At 39.2% G+C, this 14959-nt stretch overlaps 1 protein-coding gene across 1 annotated transcript in view; it reads left to right on the top strand.

Moving 5' to 3' along the window:
- The first annotated feature begins 1033 nt into the window (after window positions 1–1033).
- LOC140937040 (E3 ubiquitin-protein ligase rnf213-alpha-like) overlaps window positions 1034–14959 on the top strand; it is a 95676-nt gene continuing 81750 nt past the window's right edge. The window contains exons 1-6 of the mRNA XM_073386566.1: window positions 1034–1309; window positions 1820–1950; window positions 3556–3879; window positions 11371–11588; window positions 12843–13138; window positions 14198–14454. Of these exons, the coding sequence (XP_073242667.1) occupies window positions 1901–1950; window positions 3556–3879; window positions 11371–11588; window positions 12843–13138; window positions 14198–14454 (1145 nt within the window). The 5' untranslated portion in view covers window positions 1034–1309; window positions 1820–1900. The remainder of the gene's footprint in view (window positions 1310–1819; window positions 1951–3555; window positions 3880–11370; window positions 11589–12842; window positions 13139–14197; window positions 14455–14959) is intronic.

The raw sequence follows: 14959 nt of genomic DNA, 5'->3' as shown, positions 1-14959 counted from the left end.
TACTGTAGTACCGGTTTAGATGTTCGGAATTATGTATCTTTTGTTTCCCATGATCATACAAGACTAAGTAACTTCTTAAATCTTCCCACTCCTTTTTGCAAAACATCAACTTTTCAGGCCTCGTACTTTAACCGTATCGTTAAACTATGGAACTATGTTTGCAAGCTAGCACTCCCAACCAGCTTTTCCTCGCCTACTGCCTTTCAACTTTTTGTTCGCAAATTAATGAGCACTCACCTTTCGCTGGTATATGAAATCAATTACCCCTGCACGTGGACACTAGTCCCTACGTGCCCATGCCATGGGCATGCCATGTAATTTATTTTATTATTTTATTTTTTTGCACGAATGTTTGAGTATTTCTTTATTTTATTTTAACCTAGGTCTTAATCTAGGAGCGGTGCCTCGCATGGGATGTTAGTCCCGTTGCACCTACCCCTTTTGGGTTTTTGCTTCTTTTAAGCTGTGGAAAAAAAATCCATGTGAGCACATAGGTGCTTGATTTATATGTTATAGTTTGGGTTAACTGGAAATAAAGATAGTTCCATTTTGAGGCCAAAAGTTGATAAAGGAAATAAGTGCCCCTTCAAACAAGCGCCCCCCTCCCCTCTTAGAAAATGAAATAAGCAGACCGGCGCTAATTCGAGCATTTACGGTAAGTAAAAATATCAGTGACTCACTGATATTGCCATGTGTCCCTGGTATGAGAGTGTTAATAATGTAGAGTGTAAGAGTCAGGGTTTAAGGGTTAGTGTGAGGGTGAGAAGCAAACATTAGTAATTTTCTACTATTACGCAGGTCACTTCAATAAAAATGCCGTATACGTCTCGTATATCGTATCGAGTACTGAACCTCGTTTTTCCTCGGGGGACGGGGGAGGGCGGTTATTTGTAAGGGGGCGCTTATTCCAAATTTTAAGCATGAGGAGGGGCGCTACTTCCAGCATTTATATTATCTGAAAAATTTCCCTTGTTGTATAATTAGTACTAGTTAATTTAGTTTTATGTTTTTTTTTTTAATCATAGCAGCCATCTTTAAGGATGTGGAAAAGGAGGTAACTGAAAATGCTGGAACTGTATTCCTAGAGTCTTCAGGGCCTGATGTTAAGAAAGATTATGAAACAGTTACGCTTTTGAAAACATCTGAGGATCCAGGATCTAACACAGTCAAGCAGGAGGCTGAAAAAGTAGGCAGACAGTCAAAGGAAAGCAACACCAACACTCCCTCCGAAGAGTCTGATAGTCAAATCCGCAACAGTGATCATGGGGAAGGCAATGATGAAAGCGGTGAAATTGAGTCAGACTTAGAGGTAACTGTATTACCAGAGCTGCAAATAATGGTCGGTTATTGGCAATGTGACGAAGTCGAAATTTATTTGTGATTAGACGTGATGCCGAACAAACCAAATGCCAAAGACTATCATATTGAGGCCTTTTTAGAATAACAATTAGTACCAAGGAAATAATCATTGACATAATGTGTAACTGACACATTTCTGGTTTGTCCCACTGAAATGGTGATCTGATCAGCTGTACTATGTCCTCTCTGAAGAAAACAAATAAGTTTGTAGCGATGTTACTGTCAAAATTATCCATGCATCCATCGTTTACAACCACTGATTCAAGTGCTGGTTTATAATGTCTCATTGGGTACCTGTAACGAAACAAAGAAAAAATCTTTGAATTTTATTTGTTACCTAGTATTAGGTGATTAATCATCTTAATGATATTGAGAAACAATTAATGAAACAGTTTTAAAAAATCACGTCTTTTTATTGTTTCATGTCGTTTTGTTTTGTTTTGGTTCGTTTTCCCGTCAGGTAGATAATTCAAATCCACCAAAAGATAAGACGGTACAATCTGCAGGCACGGAAAAGCACCCGTCCTTGAGCCAGACCACTATGGATAAGGAAAAAAAGAAAGAGGAGGAACCAACTAGAGAAGCAGCACAGTGAGTCCTTTGTTTTGTTTCGTAGACCTTTTTTTTTTTCATTAACATTTTAGATCATTTAGGCTTAATTGTAAAATCCTCATCCTCTTTACTTATCAAGCCGGTCTTGGCTGCTACTCTCGAATGCACCTGCACCTGCACCTCTGCCACTCCACCTTTCTTCTCTCTACTTTCTATCCTCCTGGCTGCAATCCTTATAACGCCGTTACCCCTCATTCATTTGATTTTGTACTCTCGTATTTATTTTAATCTTTGTGCAGCTCAAGCAGTCACTTACACCAGTCACACATTCCAATTGTCTATCAGGGTGGTTAACTTTGGTGCTTCCTGCTGGCTTTTATACAGAGCATCTTCATAGCAGTAATCTTGAATCATTAAAGACTTTAGTTTGGCTTTAGGTACCCCTTATTGTACCCATTATTATTATTATTATTATTATTATTATTATTATTATTATTATTATTATTATTATTATTGTTGTTGTTACTATATTTTTTATTTGTTATCTAGTTCACATTTTTTTTTATTTTCATTCATGAATTCAGGGAGCAAACAAGTGCTAAAATTTGCCAATACGAGTGATCGCCGTCGAGTTTGTATATTCTGTAAAAACGAAACGGCGACTTAATAGTCATGAAATGTACAGTTCGAGTTTCGACAAGATTGACAATCTTATTGTTTGCTGTGAGAACATATATACGGTCGCTACCGCGCTTTTTACAAGTAGCAAACTGCCACTTTTCTTGCTGTGTAACAATGAGCACTTCCACCCATATTTTGCCTTTATCTTCTTTAAGATGAAAAGTGCTTCGTTTTCTGTTGTCTACACTGAGAAAATTTAAACGCCATTTCCTGCATTGGCAATTTTTTTCTTGTTTATCCCTTGAGAGAAACTACGTGACAGAAAGCCATGGCAAGTAACTCTCCTCCGCAGAGACTCCCGCTAGGTTAAGAGGCCTCTGCGGAGGAGAGAGGGCGAGTGTCGTGAGTAAGGTGTATTATTGTATTATTACCTATTTATTATTTATTCAGAATATTTCCCCAATTCTGATTGGCTAAAAGCACACGCATAATTCACCATAAACAGTTACTGATGACCAAATTTGGAAGAATTTTGTGCTTAACGAGGAAATGACGTCAAAAATGCAGCCCTCTACAGGTTAAGGCATCGTTAACCGAGAAAACCTGGGGACGAGGTTGAGTTGTTTTAGTTGTAAAAAAAAAATGGCGGACATTTCACTCGTTTTAAGAGTAAGAACTACAGCTGGAACTAGGCGAAATAATAGCTAAAAACATGGCAACAACAGCAAGAAGACAACCCGGAGAGCGACATCTGCCATTTGGAGAATATTTGCGGAGCTGGACAAACCTAAACGTACATTATCAAAGATGAACTTAACATCGATACAGGTAAGCATGTTTCAGCTATGTTTTTAAACTAGGAATTATTTTGGATGAATAATAAAGCAGTTAATGAATTCGGCTTTCGTATGATATGAATAATTAAGGCCTTCGGCCTCGGTAGATAACACCCTCCTCGATCTGCTTAAATTCTTCATATCCTACTCAGCCTCTTTCATTAATTGCTAAATATACTCTTTGCAGGACTGATAACCATGACCAAGTGGCTGACAAGGAAAAGGGCGGCGGTTTCGGAACCAACCGGCCAGTCGATGGTGATGATCACGAACATCCTCATGGCAACGAGGAAAACGATTCTGGTCTTGCAAAAAACAATGAAACGTCGTCAAAAATGAAAAAGGAGTACTTTGAAGATTATAACGGCAACAAAATGACTGTTGTTTTTCATGCTGTACTTGCGCCCCATTTTAAATTTGAGCCAAATCTTGGAGACAAAATTTACATGAGGTTTGGAGGAGAAAAGTTTGGAGATTTTCAGGACAATGTTGTGGAGGTGATCCATCAGCGGTAAGCTACGAGTTATAGATAATGTTGATTGGAAAACATGACATAAAATCAGCGTGTCCTTGTTCAAGTTTTAGTTAAGAAATTAAGCCCTAAAGAGAAACGCTTCTTTTACGTGAAGCTCCACATTTTGCAAGGATCGTTAAATATTGTGAGTCAACTTTTTTAGAAAATTTTTTTTCAAAAATTATCTTCATTCCCGTTTTTATTGGTTTAGTTTTTTATGAAAAGGTTTGCATGACGTTTAGTTGGTCATGAGATGAAATTTCTTTTAAGGATGTATGCTTACGTTAGGAAGTGGTCTGCCTGTGGCAATTTAATGAATGGGTTATTTTCCAACGAAGCTGTAGTAATTAATGCGTCGATGTTGGACTGATTTGGTGTTGAAAACTGAGTTGGTTTTAAAAATAAGGAGAACTGGAAACGTTCTAACTATAGAGCGTTTAGTCATCGTTGCTGACGGGATTTGACGTGTACGACTGTTTAAAGCACCCGTGGAATGAATTTGGCTGTACAGGCGTAAGAATAATTAGGATGAGAGAAGTCAAGATTCTCCATCCAGGCCTTGCCACTTGCTGTTCCTGGCGGCTCTAGAAGCACTCCCGCACTCCAGGCGGTGTTTGCACTGGGATTGCGATGCATTGTGGATGTAGAAATTTCAAGATGGCGGCGAAGGTCAAGAAAACATGGCGTGAACTGCAGGAATGGCTCCGAGCCGTAATGAGAGTAGCCGCTGACCGCTTGACATGTGGTCACACATTGCCATACATAGCCCCCCATAGCTACCCATTGAGACATATTGCTATACATAGCCACCCATAGCTACACATAGCCACCTATAGCCACCCATAGCTACACATAGCCACCTTAGCCACCCATAGCTACACCTTGCCACACATAGCCACACATAGCTACACATAGCCACCTTAGCCACCCATAGCTGCACCTAGCTACACGTTTCCACCTATAGCCACCCATAGCTACACATAGCCACCTATAGCCACCCATAGCTACACATAGCCACACATATCTACACATAGCCACCTATAGCCATCCATAGCTACACATAGCCACACATAGCTACACTAGCCACCTATAGCCACCCATAGCTACACATGGCCACCTATAGCCACCCATAGCCACCCATAGCTACACACAGCTACACATAGCCACACATAGCTACACATAGCCACCTATAGCCACCCATAGCTGCAAATAGCTACCTCCAACCATAACTGCACATAGCTACACATAGCCACCTATACCCATAGCCACACGTTGGCACACAGCCGCACATAGAGCTACACAAAGCCACGCATCGCCACGCATAGCCACCCATAGTCACGCATAGCTGCAGATAGCCACCAATAGCTACACATAGCTACAGATAGCCACCAATAGCTACACATAGCCACACATAGCCACACCACATAACTACACATAGCCACCCATAGCCACACATAGCTACACAAAGCCACCTATAGCTACGTATAACTACACAAAGCCACACATAGCTACCCATGCACATGCATAGCTGCACATACCCATTCATAGCCACACATAGCTACACATACCCACACAAAGCCACAGATAGCCACCCGTCGCCACACATTAGTACACATAGCCGCCCGTAGCTACACATACCTACATATTGCCACCCATAGACACACATAGCCATTTATAGCTATATAGCTTCACAATTAGCCACTCATAGACACACATAGCCACACACCCTACACAAAGCCACACATACTTACACAGAGCCACACATAGCTACACATAACCACACATAGCTATCCATAGATACACATTGGTACCTATAACTACCCATAGCTACCCATAGCTACACATAGCTACACATAGCTACACATAGCTACATATAGCCACACATTGCCCCCCATCGCCACACATTGGCACACTTAGCCATTTCGCTACAGATTGCCTCACATAACCACCCATAGACACACATAGCCACATATTAAGCTACACTGATAGCCACACATAGCTACGCAAAGCCGCCCATAGCTACACATAACTAGACATAGCCACACGTAGCTATAATCATAGCCACATGCGCATAGCCCCAAGCTAGCGAACAGGATGTAGCATTTTTTCAGTGACAAACTTAAGAGATATATATGTTATTCACCGGCCTATGTCAGTCCGTATCGGGAGAAACTGAGCTCGAGGTCTTGCGTACCGCCCTCGGCCTACAACATTTTGATTTTTCCCTACTGAGATATAAAAGTTTCAGGAAAATTTTACTTTAGTTCAACCTATGTGTGTTGTAGTAGGACCCATTCGTGCGATGAAGCGCGCCATCGATTGCAAACTAAAACAAAACATTACAGCATGATTTTTAGCTTATAATTTTATATATTATCACAATTAAGCTCTCTTTTAGAATAAAGAAGGAAGCTGAGGTTAAGGGTTAGGGAGCTTAAGCAACTACGACGAAGACCACACTAAACGAAAACCTAGAAAAACAATTGGTTTCATGAGCAAAACAACAGCCCTGCACTTGCATCACGCTTTTTAGTAAGTTTCTTTGACGTCCACTGCACGACTACCACGTGAAACCTCCTAATGCAACGTTTTATGGAGGATGTCGACATAGAAGAAGAAGAAGAACCTTTATTAATTTATACCGCTCAGGGTAGCCCCTTCAGACGCAAAAAGCTGTCTGTTATCAATGGGAGCCCTGAGCAACAACGCACAAAAACACACTAAACATATAAACATTACACTAATACAGGTAATAATATAAATAAAAAACTATTTTCAATTAAAAGATTAAAAGATGTAAAACACGAAATATCATTAAGATAATTCGTTAAAAAGAGTGCAGCCATAATAATAGAAGGATCTTTTTGCAATTTCAGTTCTCACAGCAGGCGGATGTAAGAGGTTGCTTTGTCTAGTAGCGCGTGCATGGATTGTATTATTACGTTTAAAATAATGTTTAAAATACTGGGGACATTGATCTTGCAGGCATTTCTTAACGAGTTTAAAAACAGATTGACGTCGGCAGTCCTCCAAGGTGGGCCATTTCAGAACGTCCAATGCCTGATTGCTGCGCACAGTACAAGCCACTATCCTAGCAGCCCGGTTTTGGAGGGCTTCAAGGTCTTGTTTACGACCTTCCCCGCAACAGCCCCACACACTTACACAGTAGTTTAAAATTGGCCTAATTAGACTACAGTACACTACATTTGCACTCTCTCTAGTGAGGCTTCTGCGAAGCCTGCCGAGCATTCCTACGCGTTTTCCCGCCTTCGAAATTAGGTACTTTATTTGCTCGTTCCAGCTAAGGAAGTCATCAAAAACTATACCTAGATAAGTGAAGTGAAAAACCCGCTTAATTACATTGTTATTTAAAGTAATAGAAAAAGAGTTAACAGCAGATAATCTAGGGGCGGTTCCGAAAAGCATAGCTTCGGTTTTTGTTACATTAACAAACAGACTATTTAAAGAAAGCCAGTGATCAATCTTAGACAGTTCGGCATTCAGATTGTCTTGAATGACAGAGGCTTGAGAGGATGAACAGTATAACACAGTGTCATCAGCGTACATCAGAATATTGCAATCGGACACTACTTCAGGTAAATCATTAATGTGTAGAATAAACAATAATGGTCCGAGGATAGAGCCCTGAGGCACACCAGTAGAGACGGCTTCCGAAGCAGAAGTCACCCCTTGAAACTCTACAACTTGGGTGCAGTTCGACAGGTAATCCGTAAACCAGCCATGCTCTTTATCCAAAATCCCCAAATTGGAAAGCTTTTCCAGAAGTACGTAACCGCATGATCCACAGTGTCGAAAGCTTTGCCAAGGTCAATAAACACAGCACCAGTTAATTGACCTTGGTCCATGTTCCTACGAATATTATCAAAAAAACTAAGAGCAGCGAATTCTCTCGAGTGACACTTCCGAAACCCGCACTGATAAGGGCTCAAGATCTTGTTTTGCTGGAGATATTTGTAGAGTTGGATATGTACAGCCCGTTCTAAAACCTTAGAAAGAACAGGTAAAATGGAAATCGGGCGATAATTGTCCATCTCATCAGCCTTTCCCTTTTTAAAGAGTGGAATGACCCGTGCGGATTTCCAATCACTGGGAACTTGGGCAGTACGTAACGAGGTGTTGATAATAAACGCCACAGGCTTAGCTACAATGTCCGCAGAATCTTTTAACAGGCGGGCCGGTATGCGATCCAAACCCACAGCCTTCCCAGATTTCAGGCTACGTAGTTGAGACATAACAAACTCCACAGAGATCTCAAGAAAATTAAACGGCGGATACTGACGGGCAGGAGTATCGGAATCACGCTGTTTATTACCACAAGTTTTCCGTAAAGTGGTCATCAATTTGCTTGCTGCAGATGCGAAAAACTTATTAAATGCGTTGGCAATGCATTGTTTGTCAGAAGAGACAACGCCGTCCACTTTAATATTTGGAGAAGTAGCTTTCTTTTCTCCCGGTAGGATTTTCTTAATCGTCTTCCAAAACGATCTGTGATCACCACCACATTCCTCTATGAGCCGTTTATTGTAAGACGCTTTCGCTGACCTTATTTCTTTTGTCACACGATTGCGAAAATGGCGGTAGTTTGCCCAATGCTCTGAGGCATTGCTTTTGATTGCTTTTTTGTGAAAATAATCACGCTGGCGCATAGTCACCTTTATGCTCTTGTTTAGCCAGGGACAATTGTCAATGCCGCGCACGCGGCGCTGCGTCAGCGGTGCATGATGATCAGCAATCGTGACAAATTTCCGCTTAAAGTCATGCCAGAGATCATCAACAATGGCAGGTCCATCGGGACCATGAGCAGAATTCCAAGTAACACCTTTCAGATCTTTGCGAAAAGCGTCAACATTGAAATGCGCATAATTTCATACGACGATGAATTCTCCTTTCTCTTTTTGAACCTGGATTAAGTCCTTACAAATTCAACTCCTCCCCTTCCCCATATATAAAAAAGGTCGCCTGCATTTGACATATTGAGCGGGTCCAAATAGACGCGATTAAGTTTGAAAGAACGCAAATGTAGCTATGTGTGGCTATGGGTGGCGATGTGTGTCTAAATATGGCAATGTGTGTCTAAATATGGCTATGTGTAGCTATGTGTGGCTATAGGTATGGGTGGCTATGTATGGCTATGTGTAGCTATGTGTAGCCATGTGTAGCTATGAGTGGCTATGGTTGGCCGTGTGTAGCTATGTGTAGCTATGGGTGGCTTTAGGAGGCTATGTGTAGCTATGGGTTGCTATAGGTGGCTATGGGTGGCTATGTATGGCTATATGTTGCTATGGTTGCTATGGGTGGTTATGTATGGCAATGTGTAAGCACATGTGAGGCGTTCAGCGGTTACTTTCATTACGGCTCGGAGCCATTCCTGCATATTTTAAATGGCTAGTGTCGAGAAATTTCCCAGGTTGTATGCTTTATTTTTCGATAGACATTTAGGTTTTTTCTGTGAACAAATAAAAAAAAATCAATATTCCTCATTACAATCTGAAACACGGAGCACGAAGATTCATTCTCTACGAGCACGAAATTTGATCCGTTGTTTGGATAGCTATATTTTCTACCATGGTGCTCTTTGACGACAGAAAGTAGTCTTAAGTGTTTTTACAAAGGTTGTTCTACACCAAGGTATAAACGCTCCTTAACGCTCCCCACTTTTTGAAATAGTTTTTTTGAATTAAAACCGACATGTTTTCATAAGAAAATGCGGTCTCGCACAGACGAGACGTGTCACTGCACTGGAAGTGTCACTCTTGTAATCAAAAGTTAATTACAAAATAGTTCGTTGGTTATATACAGGAGATGAAGCCTGTGGACGATTGCACATAACAAATGTCAGATTTATGAAAAAATATATGTACGAAAAATAGCCTATTAAATATGGTTGTCATCTTTTGAAGCAACCTGTTTACCTAAGAACACCGTTATATCCAGGGATTTGCATATTTTCATCTCATGGATGTACTAAATATAATTGGGGAACAAAGGCTAAGGGAAAAATAGTTGGCAGGAAACAAAACATCTGTTGTAGTTGATTTTTTATCTCAGGTAATTTTTCTTTTTCTTTTGTTTTTGGGTATATTAATCTAGTATGCTAATGGAGTTGAAACAAAAGAAAAATAAAATTCACGTGAGAAAAAATTAACTACAAGATATCCAGAGTGGAAAAAAGGGGGTACTACTAGGATCCACCACAGTAATAATTGCTAACCCAAAAGCCTGAAGTATAGCAACAACATGGGAGGAAATTAAAAAACAATATCCGTCGCTATAAAATGACAGCAGTGAAATACTAATCACCATTCCAATATAATAAAAGGTGAATACGTTTACCAAAAATTTTACATAACATCTATAACACCTATGACACAATATTTGAATTAAACAAAAGTAGTTGGAGGGAGGGGGATCAAAAGAAAGGAAAGGGGTCTCCCTACATGTTGCCCCAGTTTATTACAGTAGATTTGTAAACACAGATAAGATTTTCACATTTTGAATTGAGAAAAATTATTATCATACAAAAAACATGTGACGACATGTGTTTTTACACACTGATACAATCATTCACATGAAATAAAATGAAATAAAGGCAAAAACCATGAATGCCTCTTAAGCTCAGCTCTTGTAACTTAATCTGCTTAACTGTATGAGGATTAGAAATCACAAATGCTGAGTACCATTTTCAATTTCAAACTTTACATTCTGTGACTCATACTAATAGAAAGCAAGGATACTAGATTGCAGTATTTCTTCATTAGATTTTTATTTAATACTGAAGATGCCTGAAGAAAGTGCTCAATATTATTTGTAAATAGGACACAACTCACCCTACACGTACTGATATCTTGATTGACTTTTCATTTACAGTACTTTATGTGTGATAAATACATGTACAGATGGTAAAACAAATAAAAAATGTAAACAGGGTGCCAACAAACCTAAATCCCTGTAAAGACCTGGCAGGGCCTCTGTAAAGCTGACCCGCTAAACTTGTCTTATAGTCTAGCAACTGTTTTAGGGCTATCTTGTCAGAACGAAGTTAAAATTTTTCATCCTGGCCCATACCAGTCTGTTTTCAAGCCAACTTAAGCTTAAATTCGTCTTGCTAATAATGAAGACATCTTCGTAATACCTCGTAGTTCTAGTTGCACTAATCTGACGATAAAATCACTTTTTTCGGCAAACCACGGGTCTTACCTTTAGTGCTACAGTCGCTTCCTGCGAGATGTTCACCCCTCACCATCTTGTAACAAATGATCAGATTTTGAGTACCGCCCATGAGGCGTAACGATCCCAGTGCGCACACCGCCTCCCGCACTCTGAGTCCGCCAGCTAAAAATTAAAGTTATCTTGCAAAGGTAACAATCACTTAAAACCGCCATTGCTTCTAGTCTATGAATGGATTTTGTTAAGATGGATCTTTGGAGATTGATTGAATCTGATAATATTCTGCAATTTGGAATATAGATGCTTAGAGAATGATTTTATCCTGGTGCAAGCAAGGCTCGTGGTACCATGTTCATATGTGTCCCGCCGAGTTCAATACAAGTACATTGTATGGAAAGAAGAAAGGACAGATTCAAAAGAAAAGGAAAAGGCAAAATATTTGCGGGAATACTTAGTTGACTGGGGATACAACAAGAACAGATGTCTTCAAATACCAGAGGACAGATGTGGACCGGGAGGTGTTTAATTGTTTATGTTGTTGTTTTAGTTGTCGTCTTCGTTGTCATGCGGGCAAAAATTCCTTGATGAATCGAAAATTTGGTGTTGGTGTAACCACTAGAATGCCTGAATGAACCTATCCCTGAATAAATTTATAACGTGAAATTCCCCTCTCAGTATAAGCCTCCTTTAATAAGCTCCTTGAGGACATAAATTTGGATATCGGCATTAATTAATCTGCAACGGAACTGCAACTCTCAAGGGAATATCCGAAATATGGTAATGTTCGAAAACAAAGCCGTGGAGAAAATTTTTCATTCATCATTTTTTCTGAATATGTAGCCTTTTTATGACAAGAGTTGATCATAGCAAGACCAAGAGAATTAAAAAAAAGAAAAAATGCTCCTGTCCCAGCCTAGTCTCTAGGCGTTCTCGGCTCGGTCAATCCTGGACTCTACCCTGACCTGTGACGTCACCGTAAGAGACTCGCCTATTCTTTCCCAGACTACGCGCGGACAGCGGGTAAAGAGAGAATGCCTAGGAACTAGGCTGCTCCCGTCATGATTAAAAATCGTATGCGACAAAAAAAAAGTCCTTTAGTTTTAGAACATTGCCATGTTTGGAAGATTTCAAAGGGTAAGCAAACACGATAAATTCACGCGTAGTGCATGGGAATTCGATGTTGTGCTAACTTCGAGACAGAAGAAAATCCCAGATCACAAAGTTATTCAAAACCCAATTAGTTAGTTAAAAGTTTTCCATGGGCGCTAAAATGGGGATTGTAGAGTTCACTGATCAAGTGCAGCTGTAAAATGTTTTGAAGGGAATCTATCCATTAATTTTGGTTTAATCGTTGTTTTCATGAAAGTAGCCTAAAAAACTGCAAAAAGAACTGAGATATTCATTTCGATTGCCAAATAAGAATATCATAATATAGGTCAGTCTATGTGTTAGTGTAATTCATGTGTCATAATGAGTTACAATAAAATTCAAGATGTCTAGATATAAGAGTGTTTAAGATAAAGGGTGTACCTTCCAAAATGCTAAAGAGCCATCTTAAAGTGTACCATATATTTTTAGGTAAGTTCATGCATCATAACTGGATCAATAACCGTTTAGACAGTGATCTGTTACCGCGTTTGACTTTCTCTTTATGCAATTGCAGAGAGTAGACACTGAGGTTAAAAAAATTGGTATCCAAGAATGTCTCAGGTTGATGGGTCAAAATGGCTGTTATTATTATTATTATTTTGTTTGTTTTTTTTATTATTTAGCTGTCTGGAACCAATATGATGACACAATTTTTAGTCCACCCAGCCGGTTACAGTCAGCTCGTAACAAAATGCCACTTCTGAAGAAAAGTATGGATCCTGCTAAAGGAAGAAAGATTGCTACTCGCGCAATGCTTCCCGACTGGGAAGGATTTACCATGGAAGGTGGCAATACAAGCTTGTCGGTTTGGGAGGCCATAGAGAGTGTCAACGACTTAGCTTTCTGTATGACACAGGCACACGTGGAGGGAAATAATCGTGTCTGCAGGAATGTTCCGTCTTCGTATGACTTCAGCAAAGTAACGCAATGCTAAATTTTATCTTTCATGACTGTTTAGTTTTAAGTTTTTAGTACTACCATAGATATGACAGTATTTTTCGGACACCTCAAAACGAACCCCCAAAAGTTAACTGCTGTTGCAAATAAAATCACTTATCCTGGGTGTCACTAAACAATGGTGGATCTCGGTTCATAGTATTCTCAAAAGTTTTATTTTATTTTATTTTATTTTATTTATTCTTAACAACACTTTATTTCATATTTACATACAAAGGAAAAATTACAAAAATTGTGAAAACTAGAAAAAAAGTAGCAAAATTACAATTTACAAGAGTTATTGAAAATTACAATTTAAATTATATTTACCCTTATACATGAAAAATCAGTAACTTTTATTTTTTTTAACATAACATAATAAGGTAACTGACGAAAACTATATTATACGCACACGTATCCACAATGGATTTAAAACAAACAAACAGACAGACAGACAACTTAAACAGGACAGTTCTAAAGAGAACCGCCTACAGTTCACTTCCACAGAATAGTACATTCATTAAAAGAGGGCAGATTTTTTGATCTTTAAAAGTGATCTTTTTAAAAGTGTCTAAAGAATTATGGTCTTTTGCAATTTGCCTTTCTATTTCCACAGTGCGTTGAACTATTTATTTGGATATTTTGGCGCGTATCCCTTTGTTTACAGGTGTCGATATAATGCCTGGAAATAAGTAGTAAATGGTGCAGTAGCAAATCTTTTGCATCGTTAGTTTAGCCAAATAAGAGAGCATACCCAAAAGTTACTCTTTTAAGGCTGTCAAAAAGTTATCACTCCCAGGTATAATCAATTAGTAGGTGGGGAATTCAACAATTAGGACGTTCTTTGGGTCTACTTTTCGGGGATCATGCTGATAATAGCTATTAACAACATATCCGGCTATTTCTGGCTATGCTGTTTGTTTAGAACGTAATTACAAATTGATTTTGATTTACGTTTGTCTCTTGTTCGTTAGTATTTTCGTCAGCGTGTATCACTGTGTCATTATATTAACGGCAAGTTGTTTTATCTTACCATTTTTAGGTTCTAAAGAAAATGTTGCAGCCAAAGATAGAGCAGAATGCTCTAACCCTATCAAATGGCACAGACAATACCAAAAGGATGCTTCGTCTTGTATCATCAGTAGCGATTGCTCATGTTATTGTTTCTCACAAAGTGCGCCTGGATCGTGATAAATATGCAAAACTGTTGTCATCGTTAGTCCTCTGGCGAGATGCAAAGAAAAAAACTTGTAGTTCATTTACCAGTCTTTTGAGTCACTTTCCCAGCACACAGTGGCGGTAGGTAGTTCCTCCGTGTTTTTATATTGTTTTCGGGTTCAACTCGAAATAAAATTCGCCCTTAATGGACCAATCATGTTGACAACAGAGCTTTAGGTTAAAGGCACTGCAAAGGGTAGAATACAGTTGCCAAAAACGTACATAAGTCCTTTGAGTGGTGGATACATTTTATCAACAGAAGTTGATAAAAGCACCAGATTGAACCCGATCTCTTTCATGTTGTCAGTGAACTAAAGTAGGATTTAAAAAAACAAACAAACAAACAAACAAAAACAAATAAAGAGGTTTTGCGGACTGAAAGTTGTATGTCGCCGTAATGGTGTCTCATAACATTCCAGAAGATATAAGTATTCTTGTCTCTGTTCTGAAGTCAACTACCTTAATTAATTTCACCGTACTCCATAGACCATTTCACGTGGTGGTCATGTTAAGCTAAACTCGTCCCCAAGTTTTTTTTTCTTTGCAAGGCTAGACATGCTTTTTTTCCAGAGTTGAACCTTAAGCG

Source organism: Porites lutea, chromosome 5 (assembly GCF_958299795.1).
Source record: "Porites lutea chromosome 5, jaPorLute2.1, whole genome shotgun sequence".
NCBI lineage: Eukaryota > Metazoa > Cnidaria > Anthozoa > Scleractinia > Poritidae > Porites > Porites lutea.
The sequence above is the reverse complement of the archived record's forward strand: the minus strand, read 5'-3'. Positions and strand labels throughout refer to the sequence as shown.